General features: G+C 40.9%; 1 protein-coding gene across 1 annotated transcript in view; it reads left to right on the top strand.

The window, feature by feature from the left end:
• Positions 1-13,979, top strand: part of ITPR2 (inositol 1,4,5-trisphosphate receptor, type 2) — a gene marked incomplete at its 5' end in the record, with an annotated part of 66,450 nt that overhangs the window by 31,266 nt on the left and 21,205 nt on the right. The window contains 6 exon segments of the mRNA XM_010080295.1: positions 1,518-1,713; positions 3,686-3,778; positions 5,018-5,020; positions 8,519-8,646; positions 10,427-10,592; positions 11,870-12,030. Of these exon segments, the coding sequence (XP_010078597.1) occupies positions 1,518-1,713; positions 3,686-3,778; positions 5,018-5,020; positions 8,519-8,646; positions 10,427-10,592; positions 11,870-12,030 (747 nt within the window).

Below are 13,979 nucleotides of genomic sequence, written 5' to 3'. Positions count from 1 at the left end.
AGACTGACTAAATTGTAGTCATTTACATGGGTTCACTTTCCTGTTGTATTTTTTTCAGCTTCCTCAGTAGTGGTCAGCTCCCGGCATTTCGCAGAGGTGTGTTAAGCACACTAAAATTTTCAGGGTTTCACTCCTTACTCTGGTGGAGCTCCTGTTGAAGTCAGGTTTTCCAGATCTCGACATTAAAGTCAGCTTCAAAGTTCAGGCAGATTTCAAAGGAGCCAGGATTCTGTGGCTGTAGCTGCAGGACCCTTTTCAAATGGATGTAACTCTCTCTCCTGCTAATTTATGCCTACCTTAAAAATTGCATAGCAAATTACCTGTTATTCCTTCAGTGAGTAAGGTGATCTCTGCCTTAAAATACTTTCCAAAGTGCCAAGTAGTTTAAGAAACGTTTTATGCACGTACCTTTTTCAGTGACCACTGTTGACAAATGTCTACGATTCATGGATGTTATAATTGTCCATATTCCCAAGGTACTTCCAGGTGTTCACTTTGTGATAGAAATATTCTAAACTCTAATATTTGTTCCTCATTTTAAACTTTGTCTTGTATGGAATGAATGATAACTGTCTTCCCTCTTTCTTCCTTTATTATTAATCCTTTCACAAGGCTGTGGATTTCAGGTCTTGTGAATTGTGACTAATACCTTCTTCTGTGGGACCATTTTGATAAATCGTAATGTGTCACTTTATATCTGTAATCTGTGTTTTTTGAAGTGGAAATACATACATTATAGATAACGTCCAAAGCACTATAGAACATCAATAGAATTGTAAGAGAAAAAAAGCTACAGTTACTTGAGAAGCTCTTATCACATTTAATTGCTGGTTTAGGCCTTTGACATTTAAAGCAGTGTTATCTTAATGTATACTTTTCTTTAAAGTTCAATACCAGGAAAACATACAGTGCAGGGTAAAGAAGAATAGAAGTTTCTATTTTTGTACAGACAGTACAATGAATTTAACTTTGTCCTAAAAAGAGATGGCCCCGATCCTTGTACACGACTGACTTTTAAATGATGCCATGAGCAAAAAGAAACAGGTTACAGACATGTAATTACTTGCATACATGAGTGCATTTTTGAGTTGCAGCCCATGTATGTTTATCACATGAGAGACAACATTAAAAATTAATTTGTAGTTGTAGATCCATTGTATGAAGACACTTTTTAAAAATTTTAATCTAGCCTGGTCTTGAACATGGGTAAACAATAGATCTTGTTGGTAACCATTACCCATGTCTAGATCAGGTTCATAAGTAATTCATACTTTGTGGCTTTTTTTTTTTTTTTTTTTTTGCTATAATGTATCTTAAAATTTAAAGTTCTGTGCTGGGTTTTCTCCTATGAGCATGCCCAGCACCCACTGAAATCAGTGTGAATTGTGAGTTTATGAAGCTGAGAATTTAGAACACGATGGGATGTATGTTTCGGTAATTCAGATTGTTTTCCTATGTAGCATCTATATATTGCCTCATTTGTATTCATTTTTTCCTCTACTCTCTGCTTTTCCCAGCTCTTTGATCTGGTGTACAGAGAGGAGACTTTGCTAAATGTGATAAAAAGTGTTACCCGGAATGGTCGTTCCATTATCCTCACTGCAGTGCTGGCACTCATCCTAGTTTATCTCTTCTCCATTATTGGGTTCCTCTTCTTGAAAGATGACTTTATCATGGAGGTCGACAGGTTGAAAATCAGGACCCCTGTTGCAGGTATTGGTTTTTATAGAATTTGCTTCTGACATATACCTTTGCTATCTGTCTAACCTAACTTTTCTCTAAGGAAATTTAAGTTTTTAATTTGTATCTGTGGGAGCAGAACTAACTCCATTATACCTTATGACTAAATTAAGGCTCTGGGTAAAATTTAATGTGTAGGGTTGTTTTAGACTAGGTTTATCTGTTGAAATACTAAAATCTAACACTTGCACTTGATTTTTTACGTGTTCTTTCCTAACTCATGCTAATACAAAAAATAATCTAAATTTTGGAAATATTTGGAAGAGCAACTCCAAGTGGATTCTATTGATTCTCATCTCACCTTAAAAGCAACTCATAGTATTTTCTGTGTACTGAATGAAGCATGTGATCTTAACACATTCAGTAGATGTAGCAATTTGATTACTTTTTAAGCTTTGTCCAGCAGAAATTTATTACAGAATACACGCTTCAGCTGATAGGTGATTTCCTGGATCATCTTTTAAATTCAGTATGTATTTCACAAACATCACTGTTAGAGTATAATTCTCCCAATGTGGACAAAGAGTTACAAATACGCTTTGCTAGAAAAAAAGTCAGGTCTGGTCTGTTGAGATCTTTGAATATGCTGCCAGCCAGCCTGCTGGGAGCATGGGCAGAGAAGCAACTGTCTGCATAGAAATACCTAAGAATAGCTTGTGATTAAATTCACAGATGCATGAATTTCCCAAATGCTGAGCTCTTCAGACCTGTACACAAGCACAGAATGACTAGCGAGATCCACCCTATACTGTGTACACTCAGTGTTTGCCAGCCTTTTCCTGATTTTTTTAATTTCAGGACCTAAAGCACACAAACAAGGCAAAGCTGCTTCAAGACTCATGTACCCTTATAGCTGTTTCGATACCATATGAAAAAAAAAGGAACCTGACAGATTTCTTTTTGCCGCTGATCCTCTTAAAAGGACTAAGTTGGCTTATATTTGAGTTACCGTTCATTATGGGACAGAACTTAGGATCTGAAATTTCATTTTGAAAGGTAATTGTGGCCATCATAGAAGAGTGGATGTGAGACTACACGCAGCAGTGGTGTGGTCCAATGCAGTAGTTTCTGTGTGCTTGTGTTTCTTCTGTTGGGTTCTTGGCACATTTTTGTGGTGTGGGTATATTCTTGCTGGCTTTATACATTGCCGTTCCTGATCAAGAACTCATCAAGAAAATATGCTGACGATACACTGGTGGAAAATTATGCATCCCAAGACAAGTGCTTTAAATTTTTTCTTTATAAGGTAGCACAAAGAGAAAGTCAGAGTGGATATTTTCTGTCTTAGACTGTTACTTTGGTTGTATGATTTTGCCTTCATTTTTTTTTTTCCTCGTTAAACCTTTTTGTATCTCTGGTTTGAAATGCAGAAAATTGTTGAAGATGCACAAGATAAAATTGGTTTGATAGAATCAAACTGATGTACACATTTACCCACTTTGGGAATTTTAAATTAGTGTTTTACACAAACCCATATATATTTACAAATGAGTATGAAACTGTGTTGTAATCCTTGAAAACTCTTAAATATTCTACACGCAGGATAACTGAGCATCAGCTTGGTGTCCTTCTTGTCAGCTTTTGTGAATAATTTATCTAATGGTTTTAAAACTGACATTATTTTCATATCTGACAGTTGTTTCTTGCTTTGAATATATTTTGTTCTCACCAGAAGTAGCAGCATTTGATGTAGATTCATTAATTTCAGGAGATGAAATGGGAATAGCTGTGATATACAGTAAATATAAAACTGTGGTTTTGTTCCTTGTGATTGCTTTGAGCTGTTGAGGCAGATTGTTTGAGGAAGGAGGAATTGGTGGTATAATTTGTTCTGCTTTTTCTTCTCAACTTTTCAAATCAATAATTCACTTCCAGAAAATGATGATTTAAAACTCTTTATCGATGCAGTATCTGTCTTTTTGTCAATATCCTGCTTTTTCCACAGGTGTTGGTGAAGTCCCCACTACAACCCTCACAACAATGATGGGAGCCTGTGCAAAAGAGAACTGTTCTGCAAGCATCCCAATTATTAACCCAGGTTAGTACAAAAGTTCCCACAAACTGATGATCAATTAGAACTGAGGGATTTGTGTGTTATTATTGCGGAGGCTTTTGCTAGTGTGAAGAGTGATGGTCATTGTTGTAAATTGGAAGTGCTCAACTTCCGCAAGGCTTGGAGCTTAGTTGGCAACTTGCTTTTCACGCGAGTGCTTCCCACACCTGACTTCCAAATGCACTGACATTAATTTTGTTATTAAAAGAGCTTGCTGATTCATTTGTGCTTGAATGTACAGGTTGCTTCTTTCTAACTGACTCTGCTGAGAGAAAAGCCTTGCCTCTTATCTGCAGCATCCTCACCGGCACACAGTGAGCCACTATTACATCCATCTAGGGCTACATAAGTTGATGTTAATGGCATAGCATATATCAGCAAGCTTTTTTGTTGTAAAAGACTTAAGATTCCAGATCCAGGATCAAGTTACTATGTCTTAATGAGTTACTGTGGCTCAGCAAAGCACAGGCAGCAGTCCATCTGTAATTTTTTTGCTTGTAGCAAATGCAAGGAAATGCAATGTGCTGTTTCAAGCCTTGCTTGCAATAGGTAAGTTGTGTTGCTTTGTGCTTGTGGCAAATGAAGAGCTTAATTGCTCTGATTCAGCAGATGAATCCACCTGCCTTTACTTTGACACCTGCATTATGAATCTGATCTGTATGTCAGATGGACCCTGTCAACTTTAACTATGCTCAGTTAAAAAAAAAAGGTCTGACCAGTGTGTCCTGCTGGGCCAGGTACCAGATAACAGTTACAAGATATTGGGTCAGGAGGGAAGTTTTCCTAGATCAAGCTGACAGTGCTTTCCCCTCTTCTGTAGTTTGAGGCTACAAGGTCACTTGGGAGTTTTATTGGCCAAATGCGTTGCTGGACAAGGACCTTTCTTTGATGGTGGTGCTAGTCCATTTCTCCTACTCTCCTTCTGTGGTACAATCTAGTTGTGGTGGTTGGTCTTACACTGCAGATGTTAAGTATGTTTTAGTGTGTTGTGGCCTCTGCAGTGTGGGTGTGTGCAGAGTGGATGGTCTACAGGCTTCAAATATTTACTGCCACGGTTGCCTGTGGTTGCTAGGCCCTGAAACAGAGAACATAAGTGGTCTCTTCCTATCCTGTGTTCCAGCATAACGTTGTTTCACATGCTCTATTCTTCCACTACTGATTTTTGAGTTTTTAGGATCAAAGGTTTCAGGGAGAGGGCTATAAAAGTAGGCTTCTTGTCCCCAGCTGGTGTGTAAACGAGCCTCATAAACAACATGGGAAGCTGTCTGACTAGATAGAGAAAACAGTCTAAGAGCTATTGGCAAAGCTGCTGCATTCACAGAGTAATCAATCAGTCAAAAAGAGACACAGTGTGGCTTTTGCCAAGCTTTTTAAATGGTAGAAATCTCACATTTCTTGTTTTTTTGGATACTCTTTCTTCAAAATTAAACAAGAATGAAAAGGGACTATAAAAACATCTAAGTGCACCGTCACTTATTCATGGAAAAGTTTTATTTATCCAGTAACATTAAAAAAACACCATTCAGCAAGAACAGTTTTGCTTATCTTAGCCAGAGAATCACCTGTCAAAAAGTAGCGCTCTGCCTTCTGTCTTCTGGAACAGTCTTGCTTCTGGCAAAAGTGTGAGTGTGGTGGAACACAAAGGCCAGAGATTTGGTGGCATTCACCTTGTAGCAGCACGAAGAAGTCAACAGCTGTCTGTAGGAAATATTACATGTTCTCAATGGCATCTCAGGTCTGGAGTGGAGACATAAATATGTTGCTTTTCATATCAGGTCACTGCTGATCATTTGTTCTGATGAGACCCTGCTTCTTCCTTCAGTTTCACCAGTTGAGTGTTTGCTCAGTCATTGCTCATACTGGTGAGGGACTTAACTCGGGTGCCGGTCTGCTCGGCTCAGAGAGCATCCTGTCTGCAGCCTGCTTCCTCACTGCTGCACTGAGCTCTCAGCATAAATATATTTTGTCTCATCTCCCTTGGAGTCTCCCACTCTTCACTCCAAATTTCCGTATCATTTAAGTCTTTGCTTGGTGAAGTGCTTAATCACTTAAAGGAACTTCACATCCTACAGTGTGTGGGTCTCTGTGCTCTGCAGCCCATAAAGACCTGTGCTAGAAATGTGCACAGATATCTCTTTGTAAAAGGGGACGTTTTCAAAGTCTCATGCCACTCCCAAGCCTGGTGCTGCTGTGTGCAAGCCCAAATAGATCCACGTGGGCACTCACGTGTCTCCCCGGCCTGTGCTTGTGTCAGAGATCAGGCCCAGCAGCCAAGTAACTGTGGGCCATCAGATGAGGATTTTTGAAGTAAATCTTCCTCTCATCCCACTTACTGCCCTGTGATTAACATTGTGAGGTGATCTTGGTGCTTAACCTACGTTACTTTTGAATTAAATTAAGGAGAAGACAGCCTACCTAATGCTGTCTAGCCACTAATGGGCCACTCACCAGGCTGGAGCTGGTTGCAAGTAAAACCCCCTGAACCTCAATTAGTGTCGATATTGGGTCCTTAGAAACAATTCACTCTACATATCCACTCCTTTTGGTAGTATGGGCATAGTCTGTATCAACAGGGGCTGCGTCTGGGCTACGAGCGCTGCTGAGCACCTACCAGGACAAACTATCTGGGGTAGAATATGTGCCAGCAGAGTTATCTGGCTCCCAGACCGAACGTAGCTCTTTTTGCTCCACATCTGTGAGTAGAAGTAGAGTAGACATAAGGGTGTCTGCAGGCTCCCCACAGTGAACATAACTACACTGAAAGTTTCTGCCAACTTTGGGCTGTCTGCTGTCTGATTCTCTGGCAAAGAGCAACCTGAGCTTGCTTTCCTGGGTGCGATGTGGGATGCTGATTCTCTGTGTTGTAACATGTGCCAGTCAGCTGATGAGCGGTATCTTGTGTCTCTCTGAAGCATGGGCTTGCTCCAAATTTGCATCTTGGTGGACATGGAGAGTTGCAAGTTTGGGCTTCTAGCAGATAACTCTCTCTGGTGTTGCAGCTTCTGGTTTGTAACCCTGGTTTATCCTTGCCATTCACCAGAATCTGACCATCTGCTGTTTCCATCACCTGACCCTGGTCTTGTGGAAAGTGAAAATCTTGTTCTGTAGTTACCTAAATGAAATAGAAGCTGTGGCTTGTATAAGGGTTTTTAGTCTCTCTTGTGGACAGTCATCTTCTCAAGCACAGGTATTAGCTTCAAAAAAAATGATGGAGTAATGTTTGGAAGGAGGAAGTAGAGGCAGGGTACAAAAGCAGAGGAGATGAATTGATGCGACTAAGATCACAGTGCTAGTAAAAAATTTCCAGATGTGACATAGACAGAGAGGTGTTATTGTTTCAGTCATTTCAGTTTCAATATTTAAGCATTTTTTAAGAAAATCTGGATTTATTAGTGGTAGTAGTGTTTGTAATGATCGTATAGTTTAACAGGGAAGTCTATCCTGATGTCTGCTTTTGCTTTTCTTTTTACTCAGAGTTCCTTAAATCAGGAGTTCTTTCTCATTTAATTTGCTTGCGTAGCAAAAGCGGTGGTGGCAAAAGCAGCAGATACCAGCTCCGTTTTGTAAATACCAATCGTGACGCATACACCGCAATTTGGAAACCCATGTTTTAAATCCAAATTGCTTGTCTGTAGTGTGAGTGCTTTCAGTCAATTCAATTTATCAAAGTCTACCTCAGTGCCCCAGATGGGGTGGTTTGGGGCTATAAAATAACTATCGCAGCACGATGTTGTTATTTATTAAACTATGTTACAATAAGTGCATGAAGCAAACCAAGTGAGAATCGCTGCCTTCACCGCATAAGCAAACGTATCCCTGAAGAAAAAGGAAGGCAGGAGAAACAGCAGTCACAGTCCTGACCCTTCAGTGCAAGCTGGCAGGATGCAGGGACCAACTCAAGCAGGGCTCTTTAAACAGAGGCTGTTGATGCAGCCACAGCATGGGGGTGAGCACGTGGTGGGAGGAATTCTGGCAGGGACAGATGAAGTTCCCCCGGGGACTGGTGTTCCAGACCAGCTCCTCTGCACGTTCAAATCTCTTCTGCACAATAGTACCCTCTGTGGCTCGGCCAAAACCACATAGCAGCTCTGCAGCAGAGATAAGAATAGAATCCAAGTTTTCAAGCTGAGGTCCAGGCGAGTCTTTCGTTTAATGTATATCAGACCTGTGCTTGGGCACATGAGCTAGTGGAAAGATCATAGACAGATTTACTTGTATAAAAGCCAGCCCCTCCTTAATGATTTGAAATGCTAACATGACTTGGCTTGTACATGAGTAGGTAGAGGAATGATTTCACGGGAAGACAATCCTTTTATGAATGTGCTTCTAATTCTGTGTTTTTATATTGCTTCTCCTATATGTGTCAGCTGTGCACTTAGGAGGCCCACTGGAAAAGCAGTCATAGTGAAACCAGTGGGAGTACTTGCAAGGAAAAGGGGTACTCACGTGAATGGAGACAGCAGCTCTGGGTCATTAACAGAGTTACTGGTGCGGGAACTGCTTGGGATTTTCTCTGTCTCTCTTCAGGTTAAGTATGCCTGATGTGCCTAAGTATGTCACCAGCAGCGATGTGCAATAGGTAGGGATGATCATGAAATTCCGGCTGAAGAATATGAAAGGCAGATGTGTATTGCAGTTGCTTTCTCTAGTACAGAATTTTGGCCTTGTTTGATGACCGATCGTTTGATGCTGTGGTTCCTAAAGCTGCTGCTCTCCTGTTTGCAGGTGAAGAGGAGGAGGATGGAATAGAAAGGACCTGTGACACCCTGCTCATGTGCATTGTGACTGTATTAAACCAAGGCCTGCGAAATGGTGGTGGTGTGGGAGACGTGCTCAGAAAACCTTCCAAAGATGTAAGTGTTTTAGCTGAGGAAATGCATTACTCGCTGTGCATCTCATGAATGCCAAAGTCAGTTTTTGGAGGTTATAGGCAGTATTTGTATGTAGTCTGCTCTAATGTCACAGAGTTGATTTATCCGTGTAATTTTTACATCCCAGGTGGAATATTTAATGGGAAGAGCTAAGCTTGGTGTGATGATGATAACTGAAGAAAAGAACTCTAGTTAGTAGTTTACCCTTTCTGGAAAACTGGAGCGTATTGTAACCTTCCAAGCACTGCTAAGAAGTCTTGCTGGTTTGGATCACCCTTCTATTACACTAGGAATTATAAATGCAAACTTTTGAAGGGGTTTGATTGATTGATGAGTGTATGTCAAGACTTTCCACTGTAGTACATAAGGTGTCTTTTTAGCTGAAATTCAGTGTGGCATCTGTCTTGGAACAGGTCTCATTGCTTACTTGTACTCAACTAATGTCAAAGTCACAGAATTTCATGTGTTGTGGTATATGTCTTCTCCCAGAAGGTTCCTCCAAAATGCAATTCATTTAAGGACTACTCATAATATTTGGGTGGTTTTATGCATTTTTATTTAAGTTGAAAAAGAACATCGTAAATTAAGGCAATCTAGCACCATTTTGCTTGGTGACCCACACCATGACACAAGGATTAAATTCACGAGTGGGATCTCAGCGGGGTTTGCAAGACTCCAGAGACAAATAACTCAAATCTGGATGGAAGAGTTCCTCGTGTTGGCAGTAGGAATTTACGTCCTATCTCATAGACTGGGAGGTTCTACAGAAACCATAGTCCATCCCCATGAAGTCTGTAAAAACAGACTTCAAAAATTGCCCTTGCCACTTAGCAGTTATCTAAGGCTAGCTACATTAAAGCACCTCATAAAGGGTAGCACTATTATCCCGAGGAATGTGTGGAAAACTGAGAAAATCAGTGACTTCCAGTTCAGTATCTTTGTGAAGAAAAGGACTTGAGTTTTGTGTTCCTCCTTCTTACACTGAGTGTTGTCTCCTGTTTGCTACAGAACAATTTTGCTATTTTTAGAGGTGTCAATGGGAGTCCAGCCCAGCCTTTGCAAGAAGGAAAGTAGTTGTGATGTGAAAACAAGAGTGTGATGAAATGGGGAATATGAGCACTTCATGTGTGTGTGCATGTGCATGTTGTGTTCCCAAAAGACAAAAGCTTGGTCTGCCCACTCTGAGCCAGCTTACAGCCGTATGACTGCATTAGCACAGAGCTAAAACCATTAACATGCCCTGCTTGGGCACAGAGCAGAGTAGCCTGGCCTTGGCATCACACAAGCATGCTCCCTTGGTTCCAGTTGTTCAGCGTGCAAGCTTGGCATTGGTCTGGAGTATTCCACAAAGACATATCATGAGCATGTCCCTGTATGCCACAAGGCAGTATTAAGAAGAGTTATCATTGCTCTCAGTGGGTGCTAGAAACTGCATCTCCCTGCTTCTGTGCTGGCAAGGAAATTATCTTAAATCGAGCACTACACTAATGCATCTACACTGCATCCGGTACACACGCTAGTCTCTTCTTCGTGCTGTGTGAAACAACATAAAGCACAATAGGAGTCCCAAAGCAATAAGAGCACATGAAGCCAAATCTTCTTTGCTTAGTCACATAGGTAGTCCCTCTGTTTATGTGAGTAAGGCTAGCAGAATTTGGCATATGAAAAGAAAGATGTGTAGCTTTGCTTGAGCTAATGTGAAAATGTTTAATATTTCAGAGTGTGCTATTTTTATATCTTATTGCAACCTTATTTGTTTCAGGAGCCCTTGTTTGCTGCGCGAGTTGTTTATGATCTTCTATTTTACTTCATTGTCATAATTATTGTTCTAAACCTAATTTTTGGTGTCATCATTGATACATTTGCTGATCTCAGGAGTGAAAAGCAGAAAAAGGAGGAAATACTAAAGACAACCTGTTTCATCTGTGGTAAGTGTTACTGAGCTATTGAGACATTTGATGGTTAAAGGAGAAAAAATTAACTATTCCTCAATAAATAACGCATGAACCTAGTTGTCTTCTGCAAGGGAAGTCTGCAAAAATATCAGAGTTTGCTTCCAAATTTATTCTTTCTCAGTAGGAAAAGGATTTGGTTTAGGAGTCAAAAGCTAGCTTTGCTAAGAGGTGGCTTCACAGTCTCCACCCAGGATCTGAGGGAGAAGAGCCATATCTCACACTCGCATCATCACCACCAATGGAGATGGTGCAGCTTCTGACTTTATTTCACAAAGTGTGATGCAGATGAAAGCACAGCTTTTTATTTCGTGGCACAGTACATTCCAGGATAACAATAGCAAAATCCACCTGTTTCAGAAGGTGATATGAAACAGGGAACAAAAGAATTAAATGAAAATAATCCCCACAAACCCCACAGATAACTCACACTTATTTTGAGGTGCACTCACAAAGAGGGGCAGACCTTCACTCCCCTAGGGGACATTAGAAATACCTTTTTTTTTGTAGGCTGGGTCTTGTTTCCATGGTTGTACTGACAGGGATGAACGTTGTGCAGAGCACAACAGCTTCAGTGTCTGTGGAAGGCTCCACAAGAGATCCAGGGAGGAATGCTGTAACAGGGAGGCAAGCATTTGTGTATCCTGTCCTTCCTCACTGTGATATTCTTCTTCAGAGATTTGACCCATTGCAGGGGAAAAAAAAAAAAAAAAAAAAAGTCGTATGACTACAGCTCTATAAAGACTGTGTGACTACAAAGCTGCAGAGACTCACCCTTGGTGCTAGGTTTAAGTGCACAAACAATCCCACCGCAGCTTAAGTGGAGCTATTCACATGCTTGATGCTAAACGTGTGCATAAATCTTTGCAAGATCAGGACCTAGATTGCATGCTGTGTGCTTACCAGTATACATTTAGAAGGAATCAGAGCCAACACTTGTAAAGCACTTTATAGCCCTCAGCGTAAAAGGCACTGTAAAATTGTAACATATTTATTATATTGTTATTGTTATTAAGAGGAAATATCACAAAAGAGAATAAATGCTATGGTGAAAGAACTCTGTCAGGAATCCCTTCTGGCCTGGTATTTCTTGCCTGACAGTTACTGTATGCAGTTATAGCTTTTAAATTAAGATCCTTCAAATTTATGATCCTTTAAATTAAGTTAGGTTCCTTTCTCTAGCATATTTAACAGATTTGGGTATTTTTATGTTGAAGTTTATTTTTTTGCATTATGTTCATGTCTTTTTGCAGGACTGGAGAGAGACAAATTTGATAACAAGACTGTGTCATTTGAGGAGCATATAAAGTCAGAACACAACATGTGGCATTATTTGTACTTTATAGTTCTTGTCAAAGTTAAAGATCCAACTGAATACACTGGCCCGGAGAGCTATGTGGCGCAAATGATTGTGGTAAGTCAATCTGGGCACGTGCTTTATGCACCTGAGAGATGCTCCTTGCAGCTAGAGCAGAGAATATCTTTCTTTTCCCCTCTCTCTGAACAATAGGAGGCATCGATCTGTATTTTTAAAGATCTTTTCACGTGTCTTAGACAGTCTGCAACAAAGCCTAGTCTTAAACATAATGAAAAAGATGAAGGCACAGGCCACAGTCTCCGGTTTGGCGTTCGTGCTCTCATGCTCTGGGGGTTCTGCTGCCTCATTAGCCAAACCAGGGGCAGAAGAGCATGCATCATAACATCTGCTGCTGCTTCGGCTTTGTCCAGTATCTCTGGGCTGCTGTCCAGAAAAATAACATCTCCTGCTGATCAGTGAAATACAGGGTCAGTGTTGAGGGCTAGTGCTTTTCTCCTATGACTGCTCTGAACAAGCGATTCAAAAGACCAGGAAGAGCTGCTGCAGGGATTTGAAGAGCTACAGAAACTGCCTCATGAAGCAATGAGAGTATGACTTGGATTCAGAGAGAGAAATTTGATGACACTGGGGCAGAGAGATGTTTGATTACATTTTATTTCCATCCTTTTGCCAAAGAGGGTTCATTCCAGTGAGAGAGAGGGGTGGGTTAGCAATACTACCTGCCTTGGGGCTTCAGATTTGAGGAATTCCACAGCAGCTCCACAAAGAACAGTGTTCAAGGGACCTGTTCTTGCTACCTGTTTGGATATTCTGGTGCAACATTTTCTTCCCATGGGCTTTTGGCAGGTATTGCACAGCTCAGGGACCATGCCAGGGTCTGTGGTGCAGAGCTGGTGTATGTCTGAATCCCAGAGGATGGTGTAACCAAATGTGCATCAGACTTTGCTGTTTATGCATTTCTGGAGCCACATTTCTTACCGAGTATCTACTCTGTTATCCTTTATCAGTCCTTTGATTATACATACTACCCCACCTCACTAGTGAAGTACTGGGTGCCTTAGTTTAGCCAAGGAGAAGATTCTTCTCCTTTAACTTAGCTGTCTTCAAGTCAGACACCTGGTTTAAAGTGATCCCAGCTCCCTGGCCTGTCAGTGCAGAAAGCTGGGTTATTTACCCTGCCTTAAGACAGGTGTCTAGGATAGCTGGGGTGGCTCACCCTGGCATTGCCTTTTTCACTCCATTGAGAGCCTAAATGCTTAGTTTAGACAAGATGCCTAATTGGGAGCTGGCTAAAATTAGAAGAGATGACTCCCACCTGCTGCACCAGCTTACACAGAGCTTACCTTGAACAACTCACAATAGTGGAATGGCTTGTGCATGCTTGAATGCTGCAGTGAAACGGAGCTATTGTAAGTGCTATTACCACCACACCGGAAGGTGGTGTGGCAGGTGATGGTAATTCAGTGCTCAGGTACGGAGGAAGAGCCTGTGTCCATGGAAGTTTTGAACCATAAGTCTCATTGCCCAGCCCAGGACATTTAGAGTGTTAGGCAGTAATGGATCTACACTTCTGCGGTATGATGGGCGAGACACAAAAACTAAAACAAAAGTTTGTGTCCTCTGTTCCATTACAACAAATTATTCGTAGTGGCAAGTTGTCCTCTTACATGGGAAAATATTTTAGCTTATCTCAGAAATGCACTTTAGTTCGTGGAATCTATAACATCCAAGACTCTAGGGCTTGTCTCAATTGTCTATTCCTTCTCTACTCCTCTTCCTCTCCCTGCAATGTTTGTATGATTTTAAACATTGCAAGGATGTATGTTAAGTATTAATGTTAATTCCAAGGGATGCATTAATATTCATAGTAAGTGTATTCATCCTGTGGCAGCAGTGGTTTGACTTTTCTGATGTAATTCACTAATGTATTTTACATTTGCATTAACAGTGGGAACTCCTGTTTGGATATCTAAATTATTAACAGAAAAGCACCAAAACACATGCGACCTCAAGTACTGAGCAGATTTCTCAGAGCCCCTGTTTCT

The sequence above is a fragment of the Pterocles gutturalis genome, unplaced genomic scaffold (assembly GCF_000699245.1).
Source record: "Pterocles gutturalis isolate BGI_N339 unplaced genomic scaffold, ASM69924v1 scaffold9689, whole genome shotgun sequence".
Classification (NCBI taxonomy): domain Eukaryota; kingdom Metazoa; phylum Chordata; class Aves; order Pterocliformes; family Pteroclidae; genus Pterocles; species Pterocles gutturalis.
This window is presented reverse-complemented; position numbering and strand designations above follow the sequence as displayed.